The sequence below is a fragment of the Helianthus annuus genome, chromosome 2 (genome assembly GCF_002127325.2).
Source record: "Helianthus annuus cultivar XRQ/B chromosome 2, HanXRQr2.0-SUNRISE, whole genome shotgun sequence".
In the NCBI taxonomy this organism is placed as follows: Eukaryota; Viridiplantae; Streptophyta; class Magnoliopsida; order Asterales; family Asteraceae; genus Helianthus; species Helianthus annuus.
This window is the reverse complement of record NC_035434.2, coordinates 170725417-170744098: the sequence shown is the minus strand read 5'-3', so window position 1 is coordinate 170744098 and position 18682 is coordinate 170725417. Positions and strand designations below refer to the sequence as shown.

Here is an 18682-nt window from a genome sequence, read left to right as displayed (position 1 = left end):
GTTGGTCTCGAGTTGTGTTGTTTGTGTGCGAGTGTTGTGGTCTCGAGTCGAGACTAGGAGTTCTCGACTCGCAACCCGTGTCCAGATCAGGAATGTAACCAACTTCCTATTTTCCATAATTTGCAGCTCAATCAGTTCCGTAATTCTAGCAAACATCTTTGGCAGTTTCACAATTCGGATCAATCAACAACTTATTCAGAAATCAAACATGTTCGTATACGTTCATATCCTATCAAGAACATCTATATGATCGGATTCATGTGATTAATAGAATTATAAACTATCATGCAACCTAAGTCATAACCCCTTATCATAATATCACAATCGGTTAACAACATATATTCGAACAAGAACAATAACAATAGCAGTAGCCTTCAATCCGGTTATCATGCATTCATAACATCATACAACCTATGAACCGAGTTACTAGCATGCATAACCCTAAAGTAATCATATACAATCGAAACAATCACAACATCATCTAATATAAACTAACCGATTATATCATCAACATCACCAAGCATGAAATCGGTGAACATATACTAACCGGGTGAAAGTAGGGGATCGATTCGGTTCACGAGCTTCGAAGGGTGTTTGCCGTCGGGTTCCAAAGCACACGAGAGAGAGAGAAGTAGAGATTAGGGTTTTGTGTGTATAGAGTGTTTTGTAAAAGTGTGAAAGGGTTACAACACTCCAAGGTGTTAAACGTGTACGGTGGGTGGGCCGAACCCTCACTTGGGCCGCCCTAAAGTCCGAATACAAGTGATACGGCCCAAAGGGGCTTGTGCGACCGATTTAGTCTTGTGCGATCGGGTTGTGGTGTGCGGTTTGGGCTCGTTCACTATACTAACATTTAATACACACATATCACATAAACATGCATTTATTCAATTAGAGTAGCTCACGTAACATTACAAGATAGGTCTAAAGTACGAGTTGTCACATTATCCCCAACTAAAAAGAAATTTCGTCCCGAAATTTGGTATGCACTCACTGAGGAAGCTAGGTAAGTTGTGTTGTTCACTGGTTTTCCTGGGGTGTCACATCCTCCCCCCGTTGATCTGGAATTTCGTCCCGAAATTCCGAAGTAGTAGCTTCAGCCTCAGTAGTGGTTGCATTGGTTCCGAATAACTGGGGGTACTTTTCTGTCATCCTGTCTTCGCGTTCCCAGGTGTACTCTGGGCCACGTTTGGAGTTCCAACGAACTCGAACAAGAGGGATTCTCTTGTTTTTGAGGACCTTAACATCCCGGTCCGTGATTTCTACTGGTTCCTCGACGAACTGCAACCGCTCGTCGATAGTGAGCTCTTTCAATGGAATTATTAGGGTCTCATCTGACAAGCATTTCTTCAGATTCGACACGTGGAAAACATTGTGAACTGCCCCGAGTTCAGCTGGTAGGTTTAGCTTGTAGGCCACTTTGCCGATTTTCTCAATGATTTCGAACGGTCCGACGTACCGCGGATTTAGTTTGCCCCGTTTGCCAAAACGAACCACACCCTTCCAGGGTGAGACTTTAAGTAAAACCCGGTCCCCGACCTGAAATTCCAAAGGCTTTCTACGCTTATCCGCGTAGACTTTCTGACGGTCGCGTGCTGCCGCCATGCGTTGTCGTATTTGTGCAATCTTTTCTGTGGCGTCCACTACAATCTCTGGACCCGTGATCTGACTATCCCCCACCTCTGCCCAACAGAGAGGTGACCGGCATTTACGCCCGTACAATGCCTCGAATGGGGCGGCTTGTATGCTAGTGTGATAACTGTTATTGTACGAGAACTCCACCAAAGGGAGGTGCTTTTCCCAGCCGTTGCCGAAATCAATAACGCATGCCCGAAGCATGTCTTCGAGAGTTTGGATCGTTCGCTCAGACTGCCCATCCGTCTGAGGATGATATGCTGTGCTCATGTCTAACCGTGAGCCGAAAGATTTGTGCATCGCTTGCCATAGCTCTGACGTGAATCGTGCATCCCGATCCGAAATGATGGAGGTGGGCACCCCGTGCCTCGAAACAACTTCTTTAAGGTAGATGTCTGCGAGAGTGGAGAACTTATCCGTTTCCTTTATAGCTAGGAAGTGTGCAGACTTGGTGAGTCGATCCACGATCACCCATATGGTATCATTCCCACGCTGAGATCTAGGTAAGCCTGTAACAAAATCCATGGAAATTTCTTCCCATTTCCATTGCGGTATCGTGGGTTGCTGAAGTAGACCCGCTGGTTTCTGGTATTCAACCTTGACTCTCGCACAGGTCAAACACTTGCCGATGTAAGTAGCGATGTGGGCCTTCATACTAGGCCACCAATAGGTAGTTCTGATGTCGTGGTACATTTTATCCGACCCTGGATGTACCGAATAGCGGGACTTGTGAGCTTCATCCATTACCAGCTCGCGTAAACCGCCATAAAGTGGGACCCAAATACGCCCCGTTACATAGTAGGCGCCGTCTGCCTTCTGTTCTAACCGCTGTCGTGAGCCGCGTAGGGCTTCAGCCCTAACGTTTTCTGGTTTCAATGCTTCTACCTGAGCATTCTGTATCTGTGCAGGAAGACTAGACTGAATCGTGAGCTGCAAAGCTCGTATACGCCTAGGTAGAGTGTCTTTCCGACTGAGGGCGTCAGCCACAACATTGGCCTTGCCTGGATGGTACTTGATAGCGCATTCGTAATCGTTCAGTAGTTCGACCCATCTTCGTTGACGCATGTTCAAATCCTTTTGCTTAAGAATATGCTCGAGACTCCTGTGATCGGTGTAAATCGTGCACCTGGTACCGTACAGGTAGTGTCGCCATATCTTAAGCGTGAAAACAACAGCTCCCAGCTCTAAATCGTGCGTCGTGTAGTTCCGTTCGTGAACCTTGAGTTGACGTGAAGCGTAAGCAATAACCTTATCCCGTTGCATCAATACACATCCAAGACCCTGGATGGATGCATCACAATATACTACGAAATCGTCTGTGCCCTCTGGCAATGAGAGGATAGGTGCACTGCAAAGTCTATCCTTTAAGTGCTGGAAAGCAGTCTCCTGGGGCTCTCCCCAGCGATAGGTGACACCCTTCTGTGTCAGTAGCGTAAGCGGCTGAGCAATCTTTGAAAAGTCTTTAATAAACCGACACGACCGTCACAACCTCAACGCGTGCCAACATAAATGGCGCGAGCTACGGCCCAAGCTCGATCGTTTCAAGGCTTACTACGAAGCTGTTCCGAGCGGCGATTTAAGCCACGAGGACCGGATGGCGATGGCGAACATTGAATTTCTAGGCAAGGAGCGAAAGGCGTTCGACAAGATCGCCCTTTTTTAAATTTACCTAACGCTCTAGGTTTTTTATTTTGTATTTTTTAGGATTATGTAATTTTTAAAAATCTAATGAAATTTTAGGTTTTTTTTATAAATGTTGTGTGAATTTTATAAATTTTTTGTAATTTTTTTTAATAATCTACCAACCCAAGCGGTGCAGTCACGCCCCGCCATACCCCACGGACACGTCACTAGGCGGTGAGGGGACTTCAATTCCACATGTCAACTCATGCCTCAACCCAAGCCCCACCATACCCCACGGTGTTAAAGGTTGGATTTAACTAGTTGTTTAATGGGTTATTGGGCTCAAGGGTAAAGTAAACAGGTTGGAATGAAAGGCCCGTGAGCAACTGGTATGATCTGTTAATGAGTATCATGTTATTCACAAATTACATAAGAAAACTGATTTTTTCTCACTCCTCCACATAAAAACACTTTTTATAATATAAAGAAAACTCTCATGTAATTTAATGAAAGCGACGTGAATGCTCTTATTTCCTAACCCAATCTCTCTGATCTACTCTCTTTTGTTCGGACACTTGGTCTTCTCCATGGACGCAACTTAAGTAGGGCGGGAGGGGACGGCCGACCCCCCAAACTTTTCGCTCAGTAGTGGAGAGTATGTAGTTTTCGTATAGAAATTTTTGGGTATATACGTTTTCGACCACCGATTTTATACGTTTCTCTCTGACCTGTCTTCCACTGATTTCTACATGAAGCGCCTCCTCACACACACCTTTTAAAACAAAAGCTCATTTTAAAGATTCCTTCACTCTCATACCCATACACCAAACACTACCTAATTTGTAAATAACACCATACTCATCAACAGATCCTACCATACCATCAACATGAAATTCACAAAATTCCATTACAACATTCAAACACTTAGTAAAACACACTCCACAAACATCACAGGATCACAAACACATAATTCAACACTTATCAACAAAACTCTCTACCAAGATCACAACTACGATAACTACCATTTAAAACCGGCAACGGCAACAATCACATTGTAAACCCAATTCAAACACCAACTACACCTCCTATGCTTCTTTTTCAACATCACTCTTGTAACATTTATTTACCATGACTATTAACATCCTCACAACAACGACAACAACAAATACGATAACCGCAAAATAACTACACATCTTGATCAAGATCCATAAGAGCACTAGCTATATCCCCATCCAACTCAACACTTATCTATAACAACGAACACAATAGCCACCATTACAAACCCGCAAAAACTACACATCTTGATCAAGATCAGTAAGAACACTCGCCATATCCTCATCCAACTCAACACGTATCAACACCATAACAACTACTACAACAACAACGATCACAAAAACCGTCATTCCAAAACCCCAACAACTATCATTCTTGATCAAGATCTGTAAGGGCAGTAGCAAGATCCTCATCCAACATAATATCCCACCCACCATCCCACCTAATAAAAAACTCAGTATCCTCCAAATACTTAACTCTATGCACATCCCCACCAGGAGTATACAAATAATCCCCCACCCCCAATTCACACCTCTCATTCTTACTCATATTCCACACTATCTTCCTCCCCTTCATCACCACCACATCATGTCCATAACTATGGTGATGCGCCGGTTCCACACTCCCGCCGGAAAATCTCACCACCGCCGCCGTCGGCGACTCCCTCACTATCTTCATACTCCCTCCTGGCATAATCTCCACCGGCGTAAACTCACGGCCGGAAGCCAAATCACAAAGCACACACGAATTTGAAAAATTAGGGTTAGGGTTTGTGGATCCGATTTTGGGCATTTCGGTTAGAGATTTATCGAGGAATGATTGGATGTTTTCCGGCCAGGGTTCGGAATTGGAGGCGGGACAGGGGGATTTGAACGGGGTGTTGAGGAAGTTATCTAGGGTTTCGACGGCGGCGTTAGGGGTGGCGGAGATGCCGGAAAAGGCGATGACGTTAGCGTTGTTGATTGAGCGGGCGTTGACGGCGTCGGCGGGGGTGAGACACGTGGCGGCGTAGACGCCGGGGAATTTGTTGGCGAAGATGGAGACGCCTACGCCGGTGCCGCAGGCGAGTAGGCCGCGGATCTCGGTGCCGGAGTTGTTGCCGGAGCTGACGATTTGGCCGATTTTGGCGCCGATGGAGTAGTGATTGTCGGTGCCGAGGTCTTCGACGGGGATGTTGAGGGAGCGGAGGTGGGAGACGAGAGTGTCTTTTAGGGCGCAGCCGAAAGCGTCGGCTCCGGCGACGAATTTGAGACGGTGGTGATCGGAGTTTTTTTGTGACATTTTTTTAGATGACGGTGGTTAGTGGTTAGTGATGGTGGATTAGGAGAAGGTGACACGGGGGTTTTGTAAGTGTATATCCATGCAACTGTCAAGTGTGTATTATATAATAATAACTAGGTTATAACCCCGTGTAATACACGGGGTTGAATAAATAAATTTTATATACTAAATAATAAAACACTTAAAAACCTCATTTATTGTACGGGTTAAATAAATATAATTTTATATATTAAATAATAAAAAGTTTAAGAACCATATTGTACGGGTTGAATAAATGTAATATTGTTTACCAAATAATAAAATAATACATCTTGAATAAATGAAATTTTATATACCAAACAATAAAAAATTTACATCTTTAAAAATATGCGCATTACACGGTTTGAATAAATGTAATTTTCTGTACTAAATAATAAAAAATATATATCCTTAAAAAACCCATGTATTGTACGAATTGAATAAATCTAATTTTATATATCAAATAATAAAAAGTTATATCTTAAAAAATCTCATGTGTTACATGGGTCAAGTAAATGTAATTTTGTATAGTGAAAATAAAAATATTTAATAGATTAATACAAAGTTTGGTTTTCGTGATTAAAATAGATTATTCTGTTGTTGCAAAATTTGTTAACAATGTCTCAATAAATTTAACCCTTTATTTAAAACTCCGTAAATATATAAATGATAAATAATATTAGTTAATTTTATTTTAAGTTTTATAAAATTTATTTGATACCAAACTAAACAAAACGTTCAAATATAATTAATTCAAAAAAATAATATTATAAATGAGAAAAAGATTAAACTAAATAATAATTATCCATAAGATATTAAACTAATAATATTTAGTAGAAGAGTTTTTTTGAACTGGATTTAGTAGGAGAGTTATCTATAATTAATTAATAAATTAGAAAAGTTTAAACTAAAATAATAATTATTTATAAGAGATAGCCTAATATGATAACAAGTGTTCCTAAAGTTATTTCTTTTATTATATAGTAAGATAAAATAAGATAAGATAAGTGATTTATTTAAAATATAAATAATTATAAACGAATAGCATTAAATAATAATAATGTAATTAGATAATATCGTTCGTTTTGATAATTATTGCTCGATTATCTAATTTGATAGTGCCTTTTGTTTTGATAGAGTTTAATGACTATAGTTGAACACTTTACCTAATGATATAATAACTTTTTATATAATTATTTAATTACTTCTAGAATGTGAAAAATTTTGCAATGAATGACATTGTACTTACTTTTTGCTGGTGAGGGTAGGCCTGTAAACGAACCGAACGTTCATGAACTGTTCATGAACTTGTTCGGCGGGAAGTTCGTTTATGTTGGTTTGTTTAATAAACGAACGAACAAAAATATTTGTTCGTTTAATTAAATGAACCAAAATGAACACACCTTGTGTTCGTTCATTTATGTTCGTGAACATTCTTTTATGTTCGTTAACGTTCATTTATGTTCGTTTAAATTTTAATAAATACATAAATAGTTATATTTATATAAATATTAGGTTTTTTAACTGCTTATATAAATATACCTAATTAGTATATCTATGAACCCTTATTTAGATGTGTTTTCAGATGAAATGTAATATATTAAACTTGTTTCTTCAATCATGTTAATTTTTGTTTATTCAAATATATTCAATTAATTTTTTTTATGTTCGTTTGTGTTCGTGAACTGTTCGTTTAGGCTTTAAACGAACGAACATAAACGAACATGAACATGCTCGATTTCTTAATGAACGAACACGAACAAAAAAATGTTTGATTATATGTTCGTGCTCGTGTTCGGTTGTTTACAGGCCTAGATGAGGGTTTAAGTTAAAGACAAATGATGTAAAGTTAAGTTTCTGTTAAAAAATGAAAGCTCATTCAAAATTCAGCTTATTGTATTTGCAATAGGAAACTTACTGACCTAAAGATTATGATTTAAATTAGATGATCCCATCATTCTTATTTTCTTAACACTCAATGTAGCATACTTAATTTAAATTGTATTAGAATAGATATATAATAATAATAATAAAATATCTTTCAAACCAAAATTGAAAATTTCGTATAAGTCTTGTAAAACAAATACATTTTTATAGTTAAATAATAAGCTTCACTCAACGTAAACAATTTTGTTATATTAATTAATAAATTAGAAAAGTTTAAACTAAAATAATAATTATCTATAAGAGATGGCTTAATATGATGACAAGTGTCCCTAAAATGGTTTCTTTTATTATATAGTATAGATAATCAGTTTGGTTATTTTATATTTTGCGCCATTACCCAATTTATAATTTACAGTAGAGTGAATTTCAAGTTTTTGTCCTTTATCTTTAGGCCACTTTGCAAGTTTTGTCTTTTATCTTTAAATTTGACGAGTTTTGTCCTTTATGTTTAAAAATCAAGCACGTTTTACCCTTTATGTTTAAAAATCAAACACGTTTTGTCCTTTATGTTTAAAAAATCAAGCACGTTTTGTCCTTAAAAATCAAGCATAAAGGACAAAACGTGCTTGATTTTTAAACATAAAGGACAAAACTCGTCAAACTTAAACATAAAGGACAAAACTTGCAAAGTGGCCTAAAGAAAAAGGACAAAACTTGAAATTCACTCTTTACAGTATATTATAACCCGTATTTAGGACTCATGCTTTGCGACGGAACGTTAAATCACGCACATATGTTGTAGCATGTTTACGCGAAAAATTATACTAAAACATAAAACATAGAAATGAATAATACGTGGACTTTGGATCCTCGTTAAAAAAAAAAGTGGACTTTGGATCCTCGCATTGTAATTGGGCTATTAATAGATGTAAAATTGTTAAACCACTTACCACACACTCGTGTTACAACTTGTTTACTAACAAAAGTTAGATCAAAACGTAAAACAAAAATTTTATGACATGTTTGTAAAAGATGAAAAGTGGATGAAAGTAAGAAATAATAGTAAAAATCTCGTTATTAAAAGTATGTTAAGTCTATAGCTTCACTAAATAGTGCATTTCAGAATTTATTTAGTTATTAATAGTATGTTAAGTCTATACGGAATGACAACCTTTATATTTTAGAAACGACAATTAAAAATATATACACAATTTCTTTTTAACTACGGAATTCTGCGTGACATCTTCAGCCACAATTACTCCACTAGTATGATGGTTGTTGTCAAGGTTGCTTTGGAAGATTCTCTATGGCAAGGACTTGTTTTAGATGTGACATCTTAAGACACAATTACTTTGTGGTCGTTGTCAAAGTTGAATTTAAAGTATTTGGTTCAATTTTGCGAGGACTCGCTTATACATTGACATATTAGGCCGACATAGGTTGATGTCGGGATTGAGATAATGAGATGTGTATATCAATGATCCTTGTTGAGGACTTGATGTTCATTTATTATCTATTAAGATAAGATTTGAATACATTTGGTATGAATATACTTGGTTGTGTGCATTTTGACTTGGTAGTTCATAACTTTACATAAATATATTTCCAAACTTAGAACCAGTGAATTAATGAACTTGTATTACATGTATGTATATAATTCATTATAACTTGTTTAACGAACTAGTGGGTTACACCCGCGCTATGCCACGGGTGCGACCCGAATACTCAATATAAAAGTTGAGTGACTAAACATGTATATATACAGAGTTAATTAATAAAAGAAAATACTTTATTAAAGTAGAGTGACTAAACATGTATATTATGACTTGACCCAATGCCATCGCTCTCGCTGATCTAGCGTGTTTAAGATTCAAGTCAAACTGACTTTGGCTCGGCTCGATTCGGCTTATAAACAACCCTAGTTATGGCTCGACATATATCCTACCAACTTTAGTAACTATATTTTTGGTCAGGAGATAAGAGTCACTTTGTTGATGAGTTTAAAACAAGACAAAACTGATAAACCTCAGGATAAATACACTTCACTCGACAAGGCGGGTCCGGACAAATATCACATATCAAGTACCAACATAATAAAAGCTTAAACCAGATGATAATCATGCAAAATTGCAAACATAATAAAAACTCCACATGGTTCTCATTTACTCAAAGATGAATCAATCCTATCCTAAAATACTGTATGTAGTCCAAATGATATTACAACAATTCTACAGTCCCGTTTCGAAATGGTATAACAACTCATAAGACTTGCACAGTTACACTTGTGCAAGTAACCAAAATCCGGTATATTATTCGCTTAACATCTTAGTGTTCCTGCATGAAAAAATTACAATCCAGCTTTCTTCTCCAGCTTCTGAATTTGGTTGAGGAAGATCCATGTCATCTACAACACCAAAAATCCACCAATCAGAAACAAGTACCCTTTAAATTTGAAGATTAAGGTGCTGTTTGTTTTTTCTTCTTGAAAACCTCTTCTGCTGCAGGCCACATCTGCAGGCATCTGCAGGAGAAGAGGTGGACCAAATGTCTTCAGTCTGTAAGGAGAAGAGGGTTTGTTTTTTCTTTTATATAAAACCTCTTCTTCTTCTAGGTTTTAACACACACCACACAGACAATCTGCACCTCCACTCTCTCTCTACTCTCTCTCTACAATCTGCACCACCGCCATCATCACCACCACACAGACAATCTGCACCTCCACTCTCTCTCTACTCTCTCTCGCTGAACTTTGATCGATTTGGGGTGTTCGTTTCCGATCGATTTAGGGTTTTCGATTTTAGGGTTTTCGTTTTGGGGGTTTTGATGTGGGGGTTTTGTTTGTGATGTTGATGATGATGTCGGAGTGGAGGTGGAGCAGAGGTGATGGCGGAGTGGAGGCTGGAGCAGCGGAGGTGGTGATGATGATGATGATGGCGGAGCAGTGGTGGTGGTGGCGGAGCAGCGGAGGTGGTGGCGGAGTGGAGGTGGTGGTGGCGGAGCAGGGGTGGTGATGATGATGATGATGGTGGCGGAGCAGTGGTGGTGGTGGCGGAGCAGGGGCGGAGCATGGGTGGAGGTGGAGGTGGTGCCAAGAAGAGGTAAAGCTCTTCTTGGAGAAGCTTTGGTTTTATCACTTCCTCATGAAGAGGCTGGGGAGAGACAGGAAGCACTTCTCAAAAAAAAAAAACAAACACTCTTTTGAGGCTAAACATCTTCCCGCGTCTGCACGGTGCAGACAGAAGAGGCAGGAAGCTCTTTTTGAAAAAAAACAAACACCACCTAAATCTTTTTTTTCCGGTTCAGAATTTGATCATATGAAAAACAAGTAAAAAGTCTTTTCAAGAAATTAAAGGATTTAATCATGCAGAAAAGGACACAGGCTTAGCCAAACATGCCCTTAAAGTCAAGGGCTTAATCATGCAACAGTAAACTCTATGGACTTTTGTGCAAAATTCAGCAAAAGTCTTTCGACAATATCCCGGGCATTCGAAGAAAAAAAGCTATAGACTTATAAAGGGTCTATTTTGATAAGTAAAATGTCATTTTCGTGCTTGAGGTTTGGCCAGTTTTGCCACTTTCGTCCAAAGTTTTAGCTTTTTCCGCATCTGGATCCAAAAAGTTTGAAATCCTGCCATTTTCATCCGGCTTGTTAACTCCATCCATTTTCCTCCGTTAATTCAGGGGTATTTCTGTCATTTTTGTTAACTTAAAGGGCAATTCGGTTTTTTTCACTTTATGTACAAGCATTTAGCATAATGTACAAGTATTCAAAAAACCGAATTGCCTTTTAAGTTAACAAAAAAGACAAAAATGCCCCTGACTTAACGGAGAAAAAAGGATGGAGCTAATAATGAGCCGGATGAAACCGACAAGATTTCAAATCTTTTGGATCCGGATGCGGAAAACAAACCTTTGGACGAGAGTCGCAAATCTGACCATTTCAGGGACGAAAATGGCATTTTACTCAAGATTTTATCATGCAGAAACAACAAAGTTTAGGGACTGATCTTGAGTCTTGACAAAAGTAAAAGCCAATAGTTATCTTTCAAATCCTACCCTAGTTTTAGAGCAATCGTTGAAAAACCTTAAGGACTTTATTAAACTCACATGTAAGTCCCTAAATCCCTTAAACTTGTATAACTTAATAGAAGAGTGAGTGTACCATGACGTGTGGCGCGATCCTAACACAATATACTGGAAATCCTGTATAGAACTTGAAGGGCCCACCAGCCTTGAGGGTTTTCATGGCACAATCCATAGATCCTGTGTACGGATATTTTCCCGCAGCATCAGGCTGCATTTTTTGTATTTGAGTTTTCACATAATCAAACGGCAAACTGCATGCAGCAGCAAAGAATCCTGATACAGAACTGGCCCCTGCAAAAAAAAAAAAACGAAAAACCTTTATACGCCGAAAAAGACACCAAGATTACTACATTAACTACCAGCAATCGTGTTTATCATATTTGAGTAATATGTGAACGTCCATTATAGTAATTAGGGCTGTAAACGAACCGAACGTTCAGCGAACAGTTCATGAACCGTTCGGCGGGAAGTTCGTTTATGTTTGTTCGATTAGCTTAACGAACGAACATGAACAAAAAAATTTGTCCGGTTAGCTTAGCGAACGAACACGAACACAGGTCTCGTTTGTTCGACTGCGTTCGTGAACGTTCGGTAATATGTTCGGTTACGTTAGTTCATGTTCGTTCGTTTGATTATATTAAAAAATAATAAATAATAAACCTTTTATCTAAACATACTGAAAACTTGAAACTCTATTTTTTCTAAGTTAGCTAAAATTTGGACATTCTAAGACATTTTTTGGGATAATTATGTCTAAGTTAGTTAAACTTGAATCATCGTTTGGTGGTTGTAGTAGACTTCTTGTGTTCTGTTTATCATCTAATGGTTGTATTTAACTACTTATTTCCAATGTTTAAGGATAACAATGTTTTTATTTATTATTTTCAACTTAAATGTTCGTTTGTGTTTGTTTTTATTTGCTTGTGTTCGAGACCCGTCTTCATGAACTGTTCGTGAACAATTGAATTTCCTTAACGAACGAACACGAACACGAACACGAACATAAACTTATGTTCGGTATACGTTCGTGAACAGTTCACGAACATGTTAATTTCCTTAACGAACGAACAGGAACATGGCCTTGTTCGTGTTCGTTCAGTTCGTTTACATTAGTAATTGTGAATCAAATGTGGGTATTTTACATGTGAATTGCTGATGTGGCCTTGCTAGTTGCTAGTCATCACATGAGATACACATATGTGGAAAAGGGTTATTTACAAGTTTAACAAATGTCAAACGACTCAAATCAGATGTCATGTTGCCAACTCTTTAAAAAATCAGCAAAAAGTGACATGCTACTGGTTGAACAAGCCATTTGTTGCTACACTTGCTAATAAAATGTATTTTGGTTGCTAAAATCAGTAATGAAGTGTAAGTTGGTTTCTATGTTGGTAGGCCTGTACACTAAACGACGTTCATTAACTGTTCATGAACTTGTTCAGCAGGAAATTCGTTTATTTAATAAACGAACAAACCTGAACACAATGTTTTATTCATTTAATTAAGCAAACGAACATGAATACACGTTTTGTTCATTCATTTATGTCCGTGAACATCCATTTAAGATTGTTCATTTGTGTTCATATATGTTCGTTTATTTACATTGTGTGTATGTTCGTATTTATACCGTGAACATCCATTTAAGTTAGTTCATTTGTGTTCATATATGTTCGTTTATTTACATTTGTTTATGTTCGTTCATTTATGTGTGTTTGTTTAGATTTAAATACATAGGTTGTTATATTTATATAAATGTTAAACATAAAAGGAACTTTCTAACTACTTATATAAACATAACTAATTTGAGCTTTCTAGTAATGAAAATGGGTTTTCCAGTGGAATTTATCGTACTTATTCACTAACTTATATAAAAAAATTACTTTATGTTCGTTTATGTTTAGTAAATTATGTTCATTTGTGTTCATTTATGTTTCTTCAGTTATGTTCATTTGTATTGTTTATTGTTTGTTAAATTATGTTTGTTTACGTTCGCGAAATGTTCGTTTAGGTTTTAAACAAATTAACACGAACATGCCCACTTTCTTAATAAATGAACATGAACAAAAAAATGTGTTCGATTATAAGTTCGTGTTCGGTTAAAGTTAAATAAACGAACACGAACATGCCTCTGTTTGTGTTCGTTCGGTTCATTTACAGGCCTATATGGTGCGCCTAGTTTAAAGTTTGTTGCGAAAATCACGAAAAAAAAATGTAAACTTTTTTTTCTATTTTATGCAGTTTTCCCAAGTTAGAATAAAGCAGCTCAATCTTACCTAAAATTGTAGCGCCCTCACCAAAACCAAGACTATCCTTAAAGAACTCGACACTTTGATCATAAGAAGCAAGCATTCCCATGTTCAAAGCCATAGCCCGTACAACTGTGGGGCCCGCACCTTTCCAGAGAGCCAGAACACCTTCATCTGCAGTAATCCTATACAAAGCATGAAATGCATTTGTGTAGTTACGACGTTGGGCAGCAGGTAAAGTTGCATCAGCCTGCATACGGATCAGTGCCAGATCAGCAGGGCTTCCTACACAGGCTCCGATTGCTCCAGCTGTCAGACCGCATAAAGCTTTTTGATATAAAGGCAGGGGCTTTCCGTCGTTGGCCTCAAGTGCCTTGTTGGTCAGAATCCTATCAAGTAATAATGTCATATTGTTAATTACATGATAGATTAAGTTAATGTTTATCCAACATATATCTCAGTATGTTCGTTAATGATTGTACCTAAATGTACCAAGTCTGGCAGTTGTATAGGTAGCTTGTCTAAGCAATCCAGCAGAGAGACCCTGCTCAAAATAATACACTTAATACATAATTAAAATGTTTAATGAAAGTAACGACAGAAGTATGATAAAGAGCATCAACGATAAGAAAAACAAAAAACAAAAGCAGGCATGTGAAAAAAAATAAAAGATGTTGGTTAATGAATGAGGTTTCTACTAACAAGTGTGAACTTCCATAAGAATTTATCAATTCTTGACCGCAAATAGCCTCGGTTTAATTATACGAGTAGTGAAAAATTTAGGGCAAATGCCATATGAGCAAAAGTTGCAACCAACATAAAAAGATTTGTACGAGACGTTACACCACTGTATTCTACTATATCACAACATGTTTCACAAATTCAATGATCATGTGTGTTGAATCACAGTATCTTAGTACAGATACAGATTATAACAAAACTACAATCTAATCATCAGATCTTCTTTAGCAATTATCAAATCAACTGAGAGAAACACATGGTCACACACACATGCGCGTGTTGACCATTTCAAAACTTAAGGACTATGAAGATATCAAACCTTATAAAAAGCACCGATCCCCTCGTTCTTCAGCATAGTTTTTGTGACCTCGCCTGCAGATCCTTGTCCCAATTGGATCCTCACCTATAAATAGCACATCACATCACACGAATAAGTTAACACGTTATACAATTCAAATCAAAGAACAGCAGATTCATCAAACTCAAAACAATAAAAAATATATATTTCAAAAAAGTGTCCCCTAAATTAGACGTCTCGTACATTAAACTCTACCAGTGACAATCAAAATAAAGTACCGACTTATGTTAATAGTTACTATATAGAATTTCGATAAATCCAGTTCAAGCATTTTGTCGAACACCTCCTACGCATAATGAAGAAAACTGAAAACATATTATCAAGGCAATATTTAAAGATACAGAACATCTACATCAGTAATTGAAAACCTAACACAAGATCGAACACCTACATCTATCACTATGGAAACTAAAACATCAAACAATTACAATTACGAGAGCCTAATCTTCATCTTCATAACAGATCTGAACAACCTAAATGAACATGTCTCGGATCAGAACCGGTGTTTCTTCAAGTACCAATTTATATTAATAGTTACTATAAATAATTTCAATAAAGGCAGCTTACGCATTTCTTCGAACACCTCCTATGCATGATGAAAAACCACCCAAAACATATCATCACCGCAAAACGAGGTCGTTCCAATCACTAATTAGTAATTACATACTATCTACATTAATAATTGAAAACCTAACACCTACATCTATCAATAAGGAACTAAAACATCAAGCAATCACAATTTCGATAAATCCAGTTCAAGCATATCGTCGAACACCTCCTATGCATGATGCAAAACACTAAAAGCATATCATCAACACTAAACGGCGCCGTTTGAATTACCAAATCATGAATTACAGGCTACATCTATCAATAAGGAGCTAAAACATCAAACAATCACAATTTCGATAAATCCAGTTCAAGCATATCGTCGAACACCTCCTATGCATGATGCAAAACACTAAAAACATATCATCAACACTAAACGGCGTCGTTTCAATTACCAAATCATGAATTACAGACTACATCTATCAATAAGGAGCTAAAACATCAAACAATTACAATTACGATAGCCTAATCTTCATTTTAACAACAGATCTGAAGAACTTTTATAAAGTGATAACAATAATAATAAGAATAAGAGGTTGAAAACTTGAAATGCAGATTTGACAGTATGTATAACTGTGTAAACAAACCTTGATCATATCGATAGGTTGGATGACACAGGTAGCAAGCATACCGGAAGCTCCGCCGTTGACGAACGGTTTGACCGTCGGCCATACGCCGCCGATTGGCTTTGGTTTCTCCTCTCCCATATTTTGACGAGATTTTTGGAGGATCAGAAATAGGGAGAGAGGGAGAGAGGGAGAGAGGGAGAGAGAGAGAGAGAGAGAGAGAGTTGAAATGGAGATGCAATGAAACAGCGACAGGTATTTATACCCTCACACACCCAACTACCTGTGAATCTGTGATGTGCTTTGCTTTGAATAGTCAGGTATGCCCCTTTGTTTACAATTATATTACGAACGTGCCATTTATGTTTGTTGACCGTAATGCCCTTGTTTCGTGTACTTTTATTTTAGTCCATGTGATTTGTGACGTTTTGTCAGTTTAGTTCAAAGGTTTTATTTTACGCCTGTGTATCTAAAAATGTTTCATTATTGCCATTTTAGTTCACTTGGTTAACTTCGTCCATGTTTTCTATTAACGAAAAGGTCAATTCGGTCATTTTATATTTAATTCTGTTAACTAGAAAGGCAATTCGGCCATATAAAATGACCGAATTGTTTTTCTCGTTAACAGAAATAATGGATAAAGTTAGTCCAGTGGACTAAAATGGAAACGATGAAACTTTTTTGGACCCACAAGCGAAAAATGAAACATTTGGACTAAACTGGTGAAGAAACAGTGATCTAATTAGGGAGTTAATTAGATTGGTTTATGTTCCTTTCATGAGGGTTAATCTTCTTAAGGATATTTGAGCTCCGACTTGGTGATTTAACCTGCAAAACAGAACACCGTTAACTCGTTAAGAGGGGAATGTGGGGGTTTCCCTCTTAACCAGGCTCCGGCGTGAGAATAAGCGACTGCTTTGAGAGTAATTAAGTGTAAAGAGTGAGAGCCAAGGGAATCGAATGTTTAACCTGAGGAATGAAGGTCTCTATTTATAGCCGGAGAGGTGTAAGAGGTTGTGGGCTGATGGGCCTTGGGCCAGAAACGGACAACACAACGAATATGCTCATTGCCTTGCTGGCATCGACCGCTTAGTGGCTTCTAGATGCTCGTCGGTGCTGGCGCACCTTGATTGGAGCCACGTGTCATTGTTGTCGGCCTTGTTGTCCTTCTGTCATCAGCAGACGAGTGGAGATCGTGGGACAGTTGTCCCCGTCTCTTGATTGGTGCCATGTAGGCGTCCTTGTGTACTTATCGTCAGGCGATCGTGGCGCACGATTGGACAGAGCCTGCTGGACGTTCATTGGCTCTTTTTACTGCCACTTGTACCCCGTGTACCCTTGTAGGTAGCAGCGCGCTTTCCTACTGAGTGGTTCTTGTTGGATGGCAACTAACCCGCGCGGGGCTAGTGTGCTCATTTGTACCATTATTTTATGCTAAGTGTTGATATCTGAGTTTGTTGTGTGCATTCCCTCGCGCGGGATAAATCGTAGTGCGATGTAGGTCGCGCGAGGTTGTTGTTAACAAGTTGTTGTTTTAAGGAGTATGGTCTCACGCGCAACCTGATCTGAGGTTTGCGCGACTTTTTGGGACCATACCCCTTCAAGTCCCCCCAGTCCAGTGCTGCACCATGCGCAACGCAAGTGGTTGGAGCTCTGGACTTAATAAAAAATAAGAGAAGGGGAAATGGTTCTTTTGATCCTGACTTGTATGGCGTACGTTGAAAACTGTCGTTTTAAATGCGCAGGTACTAGGCAGGTGTTGAGTGATTTATTGTTTGACCTTTTTAGGCGTGCGAGGTTATAGTAGGTTACGTATATCTGGCGCGGCTCATGTGACTTCTGCATGAAGTTACTTGCACGTTTTATGGCGAGAAACTTCGAAATTTGAACTTCTGACAGGTTGGTGAGATAAGTCGCTGAGAGCGACGTTTGAGTTGACCCCTGGCACGGATGTCATCATGCCGCCTGTGGCGGTTGCACTTCGTGTCAGGAGAGTGAGGCCCACGCGCGCGTGGTAACCGTCGTCCCTGGTTTTCCGCTCGACGTGGCAACCTCTCGTTGGTTGGCCTAGCGGCGAACGCGGCACGGTTACCCATCGCATTAAATGCGATGGGTATATATATCCGAAGAGAAGGTGAGAGATTCTCACTTCTCTTCGTTTCTTCTCCACTTTTCTCTCAAAAACTCTTTGAATCTTCAAAGTGTTCTTCGTCTCTTCAAGATTTCTTCAAATCTTCAAACTTTTCTTCAAGCTTTTTTCCAGATCTTTCTAAAAAGATGAGTGAAGAACACCCAGAGGCTCCTGTTAGTGAGGAAGGACCGGTTCCTGTCCTTAAATGGGACTTAGGTCTCTTCGAACAGATTGTTCGTAGTTTCAGATTCCCACCGGAGTGGGATGCCCGGTATCCGGCTCAGAGCCAGACCGCGGCTGATGCACCACCCGGTTACATTACCCTGTATGAAGACTTCTTTCTTCAGGGTAATTTCCGACTGCCGGCGACCAACTTCCTAGGCAGTATCCTTTCTTACTACAATTTCCATATATCTCAGATGAGCCCTCCCGGGATGGTGAGGGTACGACA

At 38.5% G+C, this 18682-nt stretch overlaps 2 protein-coding genes across 2 annotated transcripts; both read right to left on the bottom strand.

Annotated features, from left to right (window-relative positions):
• Positions 1 to 4140: 4140 nt before the first annotated feature.
• LOC110927196 (DNA damage-repair/toleration protein DRT102) lies at positions 4141 to 5662 on the bottom strand. Its single transcript, XM_022170824.2, has one exon. The coding sequence runs from the start codon at positions 5590 to 5592 to the stop codon at positions 4681 to 4683; it is 912 nt and encodes a 303-aa protein (XP_022026516.1). The 5' UTR covers positions 5593 to 5662; the 3' UTR covers positions 4141 to 4680.
• Positions 5663 to 9629: 3967 nt separating this feature from the next.
• On the bottom strand, positions 9630 to 16325 carry LOC110927197 (mitochondrial dicarboxylate/tricarboxylate transporter DTC). The gene is made up of 6 exons (XM_022170825.2): positions 16122 to 16325; positions 14890 to 14973; positions 14312 to 14373; positions 13857 to 14218; positions 11660 to 11874; positions 9630 to 9901 (listed from the first exon to the last, which is right to left on the bottom strand). Exons 1-6 carry the CDS (start codon positions 16239 to 16241, stop codon positions 9845 to 9847), a joined length of 900 nt encoding a protein of 299 aa, XP_022026517.1. The 5' UTR covers positions 16242 to 16325; the 3' UTR covers positions 9630 to 9844.
• Between the last annotated feature and the right edge of the window lie 2357 nt (positions 16326 to 18682).